Below are 13912 nucleotides of genomic sequence, written 5' to 3'. Positions count from 1 at the left end.
ATGCATTCCTTTCCAGGGAGAAAGACAAATTGATGGACTTCTGGATTGACCTGTGCGATCAGAGAGGTGTTAACCTCGTCCCCCAATCCCTGATCAAATTCCAAAGACTATATAAGTCAGAATCTCAAAATAAAGTTTCTTCTTTTTCTCGTTTCTCAACCTGATGGGTGAGTGTCGTTTTTCATGTCCATCTAGTGACAGTGTATCAGGCGCAATCGATCCTCATTGTCCATGGTAGTTATGGCACACAGTGGCAGTGGCATTCAGCAACCAATATTAAACAATTCAACATTACAGACTGTTCTCATCCAAAAATCAAATCCCCTTGAGGTACACATTGCACTCCCCCATCCCTTTGCATTACGCACCAAATGGACCCAGGTCCTTGAGCAAAAACAATCCCACAGGTGGATTTGCCTTTTCTTGAGGCAGGACTGATTCAAACTGTCTTCCCCAACACATTTCTCATATGTACCACAGGGACTTTATCCCCTTCTATGGTATGTGAAGGTTTTGATAGGGCAGAGCCAGCTTGATTGGTAGAGCCTCTAGAGTTAATTAAGCAGGTGGACTTCACTAAATGTGTATACCAACGTTTGAAAAGCCAACTTCTACCTGAGCAGCAATGTCTTGCTACAATTCAGCAGACCAGATGAGTTTCCCTCTACATTGCCAATTGGTCTTTTTCCGTTGGTTCAGCCACCCCCACAGAGCATTTGCTACCATCCACAAGTTAGTGCAGAGGCAGAGTGCAGGCCACTTCTCTCATTCAGTGATACCTAAAGCCAGCTGGAGGACCTTCAGCTCTGCAACCTGACTTGATCCAACTTGTCCCTAGGTAGGTTCTGTGACTCACCATGTAGGACTCCATATGGCTGCTTTCCACATTTGATGTATCCCTATGATATGGCAGAAACCATCAGTAAAGAGAGCATATTGCTTTTCATTTTCTCATATCTGATTATATGGTTGGGCCTCCTCAGCATGTCATCTTCTCCTCCTCTGAAATTAGTCTGAAATCTTTGCCTTCAGGCGAGTTTGTGATGACTTCCAAGATCCCTGGGTGATTATGGTTTCCTATTCGAGCTCATTGTGTGATCAGAGCAATCCACTTGCTCCACATGGCATCAGTGGCATGATATGTGGAAGGGACTTTTCCTTTGAACAGCTAGCCCAGCAGTGGCAGTTGAGGTGCCAGGAGGAGCTTTACTTCAGTGCCAATCACTTCTGAAGCAGCTCAAACCCCTTCAATAAGCTGCCAGTATCTCTTTTTCAGTTGGGGTGTAACAGGCCTTGGATCCTTTCTATCCCTGACTCTAGAACCCCAGGGGTCATCCTCAAGTCTCCCTGGGTACTTTTTGTAAGAGGCTCCAGGAAAGTTCCAGCATACCTAGCACAGCAGCACTCAGTGATGGTGTGTGATGGTGTGACATTGTTCAGGCCACATTATCCGCTGTCAGTCTCCATTCTGCCTTGGACTTACATACTGGACACATGGGGCTATTAAAGGGTGAGTGGGTCTGTCTTGCTGACCACTCCCTGGGTATCCAGTTCATGAATCATCTTGTGGATGGGGATCACAGAATCCTGGTTGGTGCAGTATTGTCAACAGTGCACTGTTGTGATAGTAATCAGTATCTGTTGTTCTTCGACCCTCAGCAATCCCATAGCAGAAGGATCCTCTGAGAGACCAGGCAAGGTATTCAGCTGCCAAATTTCCTCTGTCTTCACAGCAGCTATCCCAAAACCCCAGCAATGTCCTTTTGGGTCCTTGAAATACCCTCTCCTGAGGTAATCTATGCCAAGGATACACAGGGCCTCTGGGCCAGTCACAATGGGGTGTTTTAGCCATTCATTCCCAGCCAGGCTCAGTTCAGCTTCCAGTACAGTCAGGTGTTGGGATCCCCCTGTCACCTCAGAAATAGGGATGGATTCTGCCCCTACATATCTCAATGGCATCAGGGTACATTGTGCACCAGTGTAAATTAAAGCATTGTACTCTTGTGGGTCTGATGTGCCAGGCCATTAGATCCACATAGTGCATTAGATCTGATTATCTCTTTCCTCTACCAGGCTGGAGGCAGGGTCTCTCTAGTTCTGGTCATGGTACTTGTTGCTTGCTTCTTATAAATATGATCAACCACAGGTCCCTTCAAGAGGTTTGGAAATAACATCAGCACTTTCCATTCTGTCTGAGGATCTGCTTACTGGAAACTGGAGTAGAATTTTCCTTGAAGAATTTCCTGTGGTGGTTGTTCTTCCTCTCAACTCACATATCCATGGCTCCTAGGGCAGAGGTGGGTTTTCCATCCCACCTCCTTATGTCCTCTCTGTGGTCATGCAGGTAAAACCACAGGTTACCTACCTTGTGGTGTATTCCCTCTCTCTCTTGAGCAGAGGCGTGCTTGCTCTTAATAGCAGAGACTCTGGCCTGTACTGGCAGGGCACATGACATTTCCTCTTTAAATTGCTGCAAGTCCTTGGACAGCTGAGATGCAGGCCCACAGGGAGGAAGAGAGTCTTTCCTCATATTGCCAGTTGGGCAACCAAATTATTCACTGTTTGTTCTCCTTCTGTCCATGACATCACTGCCAATGAGTTGGCATATGACAATGGCATGCTCCATAGGAACTTCTGCCACATGGGTTGTGTGCCCTAGACTTCATCTGGATTTACAGGAGACTGCTTGTTATTTGAATCTCTATAGAGTACTTCCAACACAGCTAATTCTCTCAGGTACTGGATACCTCGCTCCATGGTGTTCCACTTGTCTTGCTGCACTGTTAGATCCTCCTTGAAAAGATACCTTTCCCTCACACTTGACAGGAGTCACCTCCAGAGGCTGAAGATTTATGTCCTTTTCCTAATGCTGTTGTCAATGCCTGCATCCCTGGACAGGGATCCCAGTTGCTTGGCTTCACTACCCTCTAATTTCCAACTGTGGGTTGTGCTATCCCAGCATTGGAGCAGCCAGGTCACCAAGGGCTCACCCTACTGGTGGCTGAAATATTTTCATATATCTTGCAGCTCACCTGGGGATAGGGATTGGGTGATTATTTCTGGCCCTGCTTCTTCCTCCTGTTCTGAGGGCCCTACTTCCTCTTTATCCCTCACTATGCAAACTGATTTGGTCTTGTATTTCTTTTTCTGTATAGGTATGACTTCTACTGGTATGTGTTGTTCCTCTGGTTCAGCTGCAGTTTGAGTGGCCACAGTGGCAGTTGCTCTGCTTTCCTTCTCTTCCCCCTGAGGGTGCTGTCTAGTGACGAGCAGTATCTGGTAAAGGGTAGCCAGGGCCCAGCACACTGCATTACTTTTTGCCTCTCTGGAATCGCCACAGGATTTTCCTTTCAGATATTCTGCCACTTTATCAGGGTCCTGTTCAGGGGTGAACTTCCAAACTATTGGAGGACAAAAGTCCTCCAAAACTGTCCCATTTTCTCCCACATTCCATGCCACTCATGATTACCTACCCTTGGGGAAGATCTCTGAATGACCTTCCTAGAAGTCTCTGTGATAAACATGGTGTGGATGGTACTGAGTAGACATAGCAACAAGAACATGCACCTTCTTTAACATCCAAAGAAAATTCAAAATTCTCACAAGCTGTTGTAACAAATCTGAAGGAGGAAAAGGGTGTCAAAAGCTGGGGGAAATCATCCTCTTCTGTTCTCCCTACAGACTGGATACAATTATTAATGAATTCCCAGAGGTAGCACCCAAGGCAAACACAGGAGAGCAGCACTCAAGACACATCACAAATGACCCTCATTGCCCTTGATGACCCTCATTGCCCTTGATGTTATCATGTCATAAACTGATATCCCCACAGTACAGCAATAAAGCAATCCTGATCCCTCTCCATGCTCTGAAAAAGAGCACCATGAGGAGCACATAGGGGAACATACAGGGTTAGGTACCATAACCATGTGAACAGACCAAGCAACATTGTGACCAGTGGCTCCATACCTAATACAAATGATTAGATCGAATTTGTTTCCAACCCGCTCTGGTCAGATCTGTTGTTACCTCAATGCTTCGTGCCTCACATTGGGTGCTAAATTGACTGTTGTGGTTTAGGAATGGTATTTCCCAATTTAGGGTTCCCATTGAATCACCCCAGACCATGCACTGCTCACTCACTTCCCCCTGCGGTGGGATGGGGAAGAGAATTGGAGGCAAAAAAAGGTAAAGATCATGGGTTGAGATAACAATGATTTACTAGAAACAGCAATGAAATTTTAAAAAACCAAACAAGAACAATACTGATAGCAGTGTGTACAAGACAAGTGAATGATTCACATGTGATTGCTCACTATGCAGAACCTGGCACCACCCAACCATACACCTCAGGAAAACTGGAAAAATGCCACCCCTCTCCATCACCTCTGCACTTGGCGTGAGGTGTGAGGTGGTATTTAATAACCCCAGAGTCCAGGCTGTGCCCCTCCTGACTGCTGCAAAAATTAACCCTGTCTTGGCCAGAACCAGGACAGTGTTTTACAAACACTGCTGCTCTTTCTTCAAACATTTATAGGAAATAAAGAATAGTGAACAGCCTTCAATTTTAAGTTTTACACTAACAGAAAAGCACCTTTGATAGTGTGTGCTCTGCTTTCCAAAGATGAAAATACCCATCCAAGGACACAGCTCCCAGCTCCTATTATGGAAAAAAAAAAAAAAAGAAGAAAAAAAGTAAGAGTTAGTTTCTGTATTATAGATGTCCTTATAAACTCACACTCCAGGTTGCTTCTCCAGTATATTTGATTTAGATTACTTTTTTTTCTTCAAATACATATGGACAGTTTTAGGACTATTCAGCCGTCTTGCTTATTTGCTTATCTTACTGACCTTGTTCTTATTGTTGAAAGCTAATGCTCGGACTTTGCAGTTGTCAGGATTGGTGTTCTCCTTAGGAATATCCTTCAGAGTCCTGTGTGTTATGTGGGCATAGATAGGAACTTGAGAGAGGTTATGCCTGGCATCACTTTTGGACAACACATCCTCTGTGACTTCCCAGAGACCCATCGAACCATCCCGGGAACCTGAATAAGTAGTCCATAACAGCATTTCACATATACATAATTCCCCTTTTTAAAAAAGAACTGCAATAAACAATGAGGTCTTAACAAAAGGATACTTTAGATTAATTTAATCTAACTGAACACACTGTTGGTGCCTATATATTAATTATTATTAACAAAATAATGATTTTACTGAGCTGTTAAGTTCATAACTTTGTGAACTTATTGTCAACTGGTTTGTCTACATTATTTCCAAGCAGCTAGATCATCTCATCTGTTTTCAAACTGATTAGGATGCATCATCCTGTACAACAATCACCATTAGAGATTCACATGTAGAATAAACTCAGAAGCAATTGAATAGCCTATGTGTTCAGCCCAAGCCTGGCTTACCAAGGCCAAGATTGACAGTCTGTTAAACCAATACAAAAACCTACAAGAAAACTCAGTTGGGTTTATACCAATTCTAGACAGTTTGATTTCTGACAGTATGTTTATGTATATGTACACACACATTAGTGAACTGAACAGAAACATATTTAAGACCACAACTTGCACCAATTTAAATCAAATCTATTGTTAATTCAACTCATTGAACCTCTTGTTTAAAGAATATAACACAGGAACTGAGGCCAAACAAGCAAGAACTCATTTTATTTTTCTACTGAATTTGAAGATAATTATACAAAATATGAATCAGTAAGAGTAACAATACTGGATGAAGAAAGCTAAATGTCTTTTGTTCAAAGATCAATACAGGCTTAATCCAAGGCCCTATACCCATCCTTTCTGGTGTTTAGGCAACTCACTTTCATTAAAGTCAGCTCTGATAGATTGGACATCTACCTCCATTTCTTCCCTACACAATGTGACTTAATGGGGTTTTTTAAAATGCAGATATTTGGGTTAGAGAATTGCAAGGATCAGAAGGATCAGCTCAAGGATTAGCTTTTGTTTTTTTAATATTACTGAATTATTGATTGAAGCATTTGATTTTTATATGAGATTTAAGATTTTCTGTCACCTGAAGTTTGACACCTCCTTGTATGGAATACTAAACCTCAGCACAGAAAGACAGTAAACTAATACATTAATTCAACAGCATATTGCTGCCTTTACCCAAGTTAAGTAATACTTTATGAAGTTACACTGATTATCCAACTACACTGACTAAAAAGTCAGTAATTGACCTTTTCTATTACAGCCTTCTGTATTAGTTCCCGTAGTATGTGTGCCTATATATATATACATACATACATACATACACACACACACACACACACACACAGAGCGTTACTGATAGCTTGATAAAACAGAGTTTTCATTAGTCTTTCATAGGATTTCAGAAAACCAGTACTGTTCAGCTGTTGTTCAAAGTTATCACCTGACAACCAACACCCCTCTTGAAATTATTCTGGTGTAGAATCCTTCCCTTGAACTTACTTTGTTTAGACACCCTCTCATGGCAACATCTGCTGTAAAGACAGCAGTATTCCCTCTAATACTAGAAAAAAAAAAAAAAAAAAAAAAAAAAAAAAAAAAAAAAAAAAGCAAAGCATTGTACTAAGACCAAGAATAGTTTAAATAGGCAAAGTAGTTCCAAATGGTTTCAAATCCCTTCTAAAGGCGCTTCCCTAAGACCTATCAAGTGCTGTACATCAGTATAAAATTCTGGGGAAAAAAATTAAAAATTAACATTACCAGAAACAGCTATAGTATCACTTATCCATGCAATTGAAAATATCCAGTCTTTATGTCCATCCTAAAAGAAAAAAAAAAAAAAACAAAAAGAAAAAAAAAGAGACAGATTTTCTGTGCCATTATATTCTGCAGTGGTCTCAAGGCAGACAAAAAAATACCAAAGTGAAGAATACTTAAGTGCAAACTCAGAAAGATAGACCTATGCTAAAAACATATAAATAATACTCCACTATCAAGCTGAAACAGTTTAAGTTCCTAACAGTAATTTTAACTTTTATTGATTTTGACATGAATAATTAATAGAGAGCAATTAGGTGATAAAAAAACAGATCTCTGACCAAGGACAAATTAATCTCAATTCTAAGGACTTGGATTTTTTCCATTTTGAAAGCAATGCTCTTTACTTCTATAAAGTAGTTGCATACTTTTATTTCCTCAAATGCACATCCCTAAAAAGAAACCAAAAAATTATGTTTAAAATATATGACCTACAGATTAATTTTTCAAGAATCTTTTACTCAGCAGGTGAGAAGCCTGTGTATAAAATAAAGACCATAAGGGCCTAGTTTTGTTTGAAAAGCTGCAGTCACAGTGGCACATGAATAACAAGTCATGCAAATCTTCAGAGTCGAGCCTTTCTGCAGCTGGTTATCTGCTACTGCAGAAACTCTGACCCGAGCTCTGCTGTTGTAGTTAACGTCCATGTGAAGTCCTGAATCAAAAAGTAAAAATAAAAGTGAAGTGCTTACAGGACCCCACTATACCCATTTCAGCCATTTTCTTTTTAAGATTGCCTGTTTTAAAAAGGCTTCATGATGTTTCAAAAATAAAAACAGTACCAAGGTCTATCAAACTGCCACAAGCCACTGGGTTAGAACTACTCCTCAAAGCCAAGTTCCACCTGTGAAATAATACATATATAAGCTGCACTGGATAAGGGAAAGCCTTGAATCATCTTTACAACTTCTCAAATGAGCTTTTTCACTAAAGCTAAATTTCAGAGATCATCATCACCCCAATTAGACTAACAGTTAAGATTTTGTTACATTTTCAATGCTTAAAAGTAATCAGAAGTAGACCTGAATGAGGGTAAGAAAGAAGAAATCTGACTTAGAACTCTGAGAATCCTCTCATATATTAATGTACTCATTCATATTTAAGATATCTTGTCAAAAAAGACAACTTGATCAGGAATATTTTCAAGCTTTCAGAAATTCACTCTCCACTATAAAACTCCCAAATTTTAAACTTGTTCTGACCTTACATACTTCAAAGTAGTAATTCTTTGGACAGAATAAACTTTCCCCAAATACACCCACTTACATCTCCCACACACACAGGATCAAGTGTAGGCAGATGATAAATTGCAAGACTGTTGGGGTTGTCTCCACCTGTGGCCAGAAAGGTCCTTGAGGGGTTGAGCTCAATGGCATGAATACCACATCCCTGCTGGTTCACCATGCCAGGTTCACGATCTTTCAGAATAGGAATCTTGGTAATTTGACCAGTCTGGACATCTATTACAAATAACTGGGGAGAAAAGCAGATACAAGTCATTATCACACAGATAAGAAAACCAAGGTGGTCAAATATCCTCCCTATTTTGAACTAACATTCTTTTAAATGTAGAATCCACAAATGCTGCAAATAAGGTTGAAAAATGCATACATTCCTTCTTAAAACAGCTAAATTAAATAACTGTGGGTTTTACTTTCATCATCCATCCTTATTTTGGCTAGGATAATGTTAGCTTCCTTCTTGGTAGCTGGTACAGTCCTGTGTTGCACTGCAACCCCACACCCCATCAGATGTTTCCATATTAGGAAAAGACTTTCAGTTTCACCACAGAACCTATAAGGAAGATGAACCAGAAACTTCTATGCTCTTCTTACTGTAATTGGCTCAGTTCCAGGACAAAACCACCTGTTGGTCTCTTTAGCTGTTCCTCAAGAAATGCAGCTATTTTCTATTGGGCAGCTTGACAAAAAACCCTCCTAAATCTTTGAGTACTTAAGAGAGAGCATGGAGATTCTCGGGGCATTTTTGGTGTGTCTTAGCAAGTGCAAGGGACCTCCCTGCACTGTGCATGGCTTTTGTTCTTTTGTTTTGTATAGTTTGTTATTTTCACTTTAATTAAACCTTTTTGCTTTTTCAAAACACATCCAATCATGCTGTCTCACTAATTATTTTTAAGCCATTTCTGGGAGGTTGCTGGACACCCTCAGAGTGTGTTAAACCCTCGTGGGGCTAAAAACATGCTGGCCCCACATAGAAATTCAACAGTCCTGTATTTTGGATTTAGTACAAGAATAATGTTGATAACACACTGATGTTTAGTTGTTGCTTGATAGTGCTTACTTTAAATCAAGGACTTCTCAATTTTCCATTCTGTATCAGCGAGCAGGTGCACAAGAGGCTGTGAGGGAACATAGCCAGGACAGTTAAACCAAACTGGCCGAAGGGATATTCCATACCATAGAACATTATGCTCAGTATATAAAGCAGGGGGTTGGGATTGACTGGGAGCTGCCAATCACTGTCAGGGGATGGGCTGGGCATGGGTCAGTGGGTGGTAAGCAATTGTATTGTACATCACTTCTGTTTCTTGGATTTTATTTCTTTTTTTCCTATTATAACAAAAATATTTCCTTTATTCCAGTTACTAAACTGTTCTTATCTTAACCCACAGGTTTTACATTTTTTCCAATTTTCCTCCCCATCCATCCAGGGAATGGAGGGGGGGGAAGTGAGTGAACAGCAGTGTGGTATTTAGTTGCCAGTTGGGGTTAAACCACAACAGTCCATTTTGGCACCCAAAATGGGGCTCAAAGGGTTGAGACAATGACAGATCTGACCAGAGCATGTTAAAACAAATTTCTTATAAGCATTCATTATATTAGTTTAATAGTCATGGGTCACAAAGTTGATTTTACTCTCACAGTTGTTGCACATGTTCTCAGAGTTGCGTTGTGTGACACTACTTGCAGTATGTGTTCCCTGTGGTGATGTTTATCATCCTTGAAGCCTGGACCAAGGTTATCATTTTGTTGTACTTCATAATACTGGCCTATGATATGATAGAACCACTGGTCATGGAACTAACCTGGTATGTGTCCGCAGCACTGCTATCCTACCTGTACCTCAGGAACCATCTATTGGGAACTATTAACAGTGACATCTGCCTTTTCTTCTCGAATACATCTTCCAACATCCATCCAGCCAGATTTCCTGCCTTCCTTCTCCTTCAGGATGATTACAGTAGTATTTGAGAACTTGTAAGATTTTGAATATCCTTTCAATACCCTTGCAACCAACCTGGCCCTTTTGCTAGGAGCCAGCATGTTGCTGCATATAGTTCAGGTCTTGTTTCAGATTAAACAACTATTTAGGAACATCATCCAGAGAATTAACCTGAGGCTGAATAGTTCTAAGTGATGGGGTGTGCAGGATGGTATAGGCAAGTGCCTAGGACAGTGGGTAACTCCAATGTTTTTGAACCTCACCCCTGAAAAAGTGCATGATAGGGAAGATGTGTGCTAATGTCTTTATAAACAATTCTATGAGTGAAGGTGTGGGTGTTAATGTCTTTGAAATAGGTCTTAATGTCTCTACTAACTTTGGGCAGCAGGTTCTTAACAGGGCCCAGACAGCTTGGCTCCTGAAACAGACAAGTGGGGTCTGCACAAGGCTGAACTTCTGAACTTTGAGGTAAAACAGTAGGTTGAAGGGGGGATATGTGGTAAGCAGATCAGGAAGGCTGTATTTTCCTAGTGCCTCAGCCAGCAGGGAAAGGAAGAGGGCAAAATGTGGCCAGGAGTTAGGATAAAAGGAGGCTGCACCCTCCAAAACCCCGAGAGAGAAAACCCCATGGGCACGTGCCCCAGTGGTCTCTCTCCCTTTATTCGAATAAAGTTGAAGGACTCCTCTGTCTCCTTTATGGACACTGGCTTTTCATAGCGTGATTTTCCATAGACAGTATTGTTGAAAGCAGTGGTCCTATGGAAGGTCTGGTCCTCCTGTGGAAGTTCGGGTCCTCCTCTGGATCTGTCCAGTGGTAGTGGCGGTGTCCCAAGCCCCCAAACCTCAAGATTATATGCAGTCAGGTTCAGGTGGTACCTCCCCCAGAGCGGGGAATTTCACAATGGAATGATGTAGTCCTATGAGTCATAGGATATTTTTGGAGTCCCTGATTGAAGGAAATAAAATTAAAAATAACTCCTGGTTATGTGCTAAAAGTTTAAAAGTGTTAAAATCCTCTTAATTGTTGTGTAATAAGTGTATTAATGTTCTAAATAATTTGTAATTGTAAGTCACTGTAGTGTAGCAGTGGGGGCCACCTTCGTAGTCTCCCTGCAAAGACGAGGAACAAGTTTGCTCTTTGGAAACTGGCAGACCCCAGTCGCCGCTGCCGCAAAGCAGCCCCCGGGCCACCGCTGCCGCCGCGGAGCCACCGGGGGTCAAAGCAGCAGCCCCCCCCCCCCGCCGCCTCGGAGAGGGCCAGGGCACAGCCGCTTCGCTCTTCGCCCTACAACAAACCAGCGTTCTCAGCGGCACCGTGGAACCCCCGCAGCTGCCACCGCTGCTGCCGCTGCTATCCTGGCTCCGCCGCCCGCCGTCGGGACCGTGCACCCCCGGAGCCGCCGCCGCCACTGCCGGCGGCCCCGCGCCCCCACTGCCATGGGGTCAGCCCCGGGCAGCCACCATCCGGCCCGGAGCCCGCGCCCCCTCCACCGCCGATACCACCACAGCCCCCAGCTCGCCGCCGTCGGGGCTGTGCGCCCCTGCAGCTGCCGTCGCCGCCGGAGCCCCTGCTGGCGGCCCCGCACCTCCGATACCATCGCAGCCCCCGGCCCGCCACTGCCGCAGAGCCGGCCCGGCCCCGCGCCCCCACGGCCGCCACGAAGCAGCTGCCGCTGCCGGCATAGGTCTACCCCCGCCACCGCCAAGACGGCCCCGCGCCCCTCGGCAGCGCAGGTCTGCCCCAGCCGCTGCCACGAACCGACTGCCAGTGCCATGTGCGCTCGAGTGCCGCGTGCGTCGCATTGGCATTTCCTGCTGGCATGAAAATCAGTAGAACACCCATAAAGCCCCGCTGTGAACCAGAACATATTTGGCACCAAAAGTCCCCCGCCTAAACAAACCGACGTAAAATCCGGACCCACAAAAGACAGTACTAAACTAGCTATGCCCTAAAGTGCTGATAAACAAGTTTTTTTGTATCTCGCTGTAACTTAAAAAGTGCCCGAGGGGAAGGGGATACCCCCCCGGAGCGGGCCGGTCTGAGTGAGCTCGAGGCACACCTGCGAGGGTGGGCTCCTGGCTCTGCAGTGATTTAAGGCTGCAAAGCCGAACAGGCCCTCCTCCTCAAGGGTGAACTAGGAAGAGCAAACCATCCCTCAAGCTACCCCTTTGAGAGCTGATCAATAAAGGCATTTTAAGGAGAAAACATTCTCTCCTGCCATTTTTAACACTGATGGTCCTTCCAGCTCCCTGTTCTGCTGTTTCCTGGGCAACACCCTCCCCTCACAGGGTCCTCCTTTCAGATGGGAAAAAATTTCCCTGAAGAACACAAACCCACAACAGCAGCTCTGGGAATACAAAGACAATCTCTCTTCCTCTCTCATCTCAGCTTTGGAAAAACTATCCTGGGAGTTCCAGCAACCCAAAGAGGATATGCCCTACTCTACACCTGTAGGGACCAGCATCTCAGATATTAACATTTAACATCCTCTTGCTCAAAAGAGGATATAGAAAGTACACACCATGGGGTACCCTGTGGTTTTGCCTGCGGGACCACAGAGAGGGCATGAGGATGTAGAATGGAAAACCTACCTCAATCCTAGAGGCAGAGGTAGAGGAATTGCAGGGAAAAACCATCACAAAAGAGGGTTTTTGCAGGAAAGCTGCTGCTTCAAGCTACAATGGGCAGTTTCTCAGGCAGAATGGAAGGACTGATCTTACTCCTGATCCTACAGAAGAAAATTCTAATCCATTTCTATAAGAAGTAATTAGAGAATCATATGACCAGAACTAGAGGGGCTCTGCCTCCAGCCAAGTGGAAGAGAAGGACAACTGGGTTTACTGGATTTGTAGATCTGATGGCCTGGCACATCAGACCCACAGGGGTACAAGGCTCTAGTACATACCAGTGCACAGTGTATCCTAATGAAATCAAGCTATAGAGGGGCAGAACCCATTTGCATTTTGGGAGTGACAGAGAGATGATAACACCTGACTGTATTGAAGGCTGAAATCATCCTGACTGGGAATGAATGGCAAAAGCACCCTACTGTGACTGGCCCAGAGGCTCTGGGCATCCTTGGCATAGATTACCTCAGGAGAGAGTATTTCAAGGATCCAAAAGGGTACCAGTGGGCTTTTGGTATAGCTGCCCTGGAGACAGGAAAGTTATCAGCTGTCTACTCTGCCCGGTCTCTTGGAGAACTCTAGTTGTGGGGTTACTGAAGGTTGAAGAACAGCAGGTATGGATCGCTACAACAGTGAACCAGCAGCAATATTGCAATAACTGACTCCCTGATTCCAATCCATAAACTGATTTGCCAACTGGAGAGCCAAGGAGTGATCAGCAGGACCCACTCACCCTTTAATAGACCCATTTAGCCAGTGTAAAAGTCTAATGGAGAATGGAAACTGACAGTGAATAATCACAGCCTGAACGATGTCACACCATCACTGAGTGCTGCCGTGCTAGACATGCTGGAACTTCAATATGAGCTGGACTCAAAGGCAGCCAAGTGGCATCACAACTGATATCACCAGTGCATTTTTCTCAATACCTCTGGCAGCAGAATTCAGGCCACAGTTTGCTTTGACTTAGAAGGGCATCCAGTACACCTGGAACCAACTGTCCAGGGGTGGAAACAGCCCTACCATCTGCCATGGACTGATCCAGACTGCACTAGAAAAGGATGAAGCTCCGGAACGCCTGTAATACATTGATGAAGTCATTGTGTGGGGCAATACATTAGAAGTTTTTGAGACAGGTAAGAAAATAGTCCAAATCCTTCTGAAAGCCTGTTCTGCCATAAAACAAAATAAGGTCAAGGGACCTGCCCAAGAGATCCAGGTTTTAGGAATAAAATAGCAAGATGGGTGTTGCCAGATACCAGTGGATGTGTTCAACAAAATAACAGTAATGTCTCCACCAACTCACAAGAAAGAAACAC

General features: G+C 43.7%; 1 protein-coding gene across 4 annotated transcripts in view; it reads right to left on the bottom strand.

The window, feature by feature from the left end:
• The window catches only part of LOC310922094 (DDB1- and CUL4-associated factor 12-like), a 47482-nt gene that overhangs the window by 23055 nt on the left and 10515 nt on the right, over window positions 1-13912 (bottom strand). For 3 of the 4 annotated variants that reach the window (XM_083882428.1, XM_083882430.1, XM_083882427.1), the window contains exons 3-7: window positions 8049-8255; window positions 6726-6786; window positions 4852-5045; window positions 4595-4660; window positions 4030-4149 (exon numbers count right to left, since the gene is read on the bottom strand). In XM_083882428.1, the coding sequence (XP_083738554.1) occupies window positions 4030-4149; window positions 4595-4660; window positions 4852-5045; window positions 6726-6786; window positions 8049-8255 (648 nt within the window). The remainder of the gene's footprint in view (window positions 1-4029; window positions 4150-4594; window positions 4661-4851; window positions 5046-6725; window positions 6787-8048; window positions 8256-13912) is intronic. The other variant, XM_083882429.1, reaches the window with a different exon arrangement.

The sequence above is a fragment of the Zosterops lateralis genome, assembly GCF_965231275.1.
Source record: "Zosterops lateralis genome assembly, chromosome: W".
In the NCBI taxonomy this organism is placed as follows: domain Eukaryota; kingdom Metazoa; phylum Chordata; class Aves; order Passeriformes; family Zosteropidae; genus Zosterops; species Zosterops lateralis.
The sequence above is the reverse complement of the archived record's forward strand: the minus strand, read 5'-3'. Positions and strand labels throughout refer to the sequence as shown.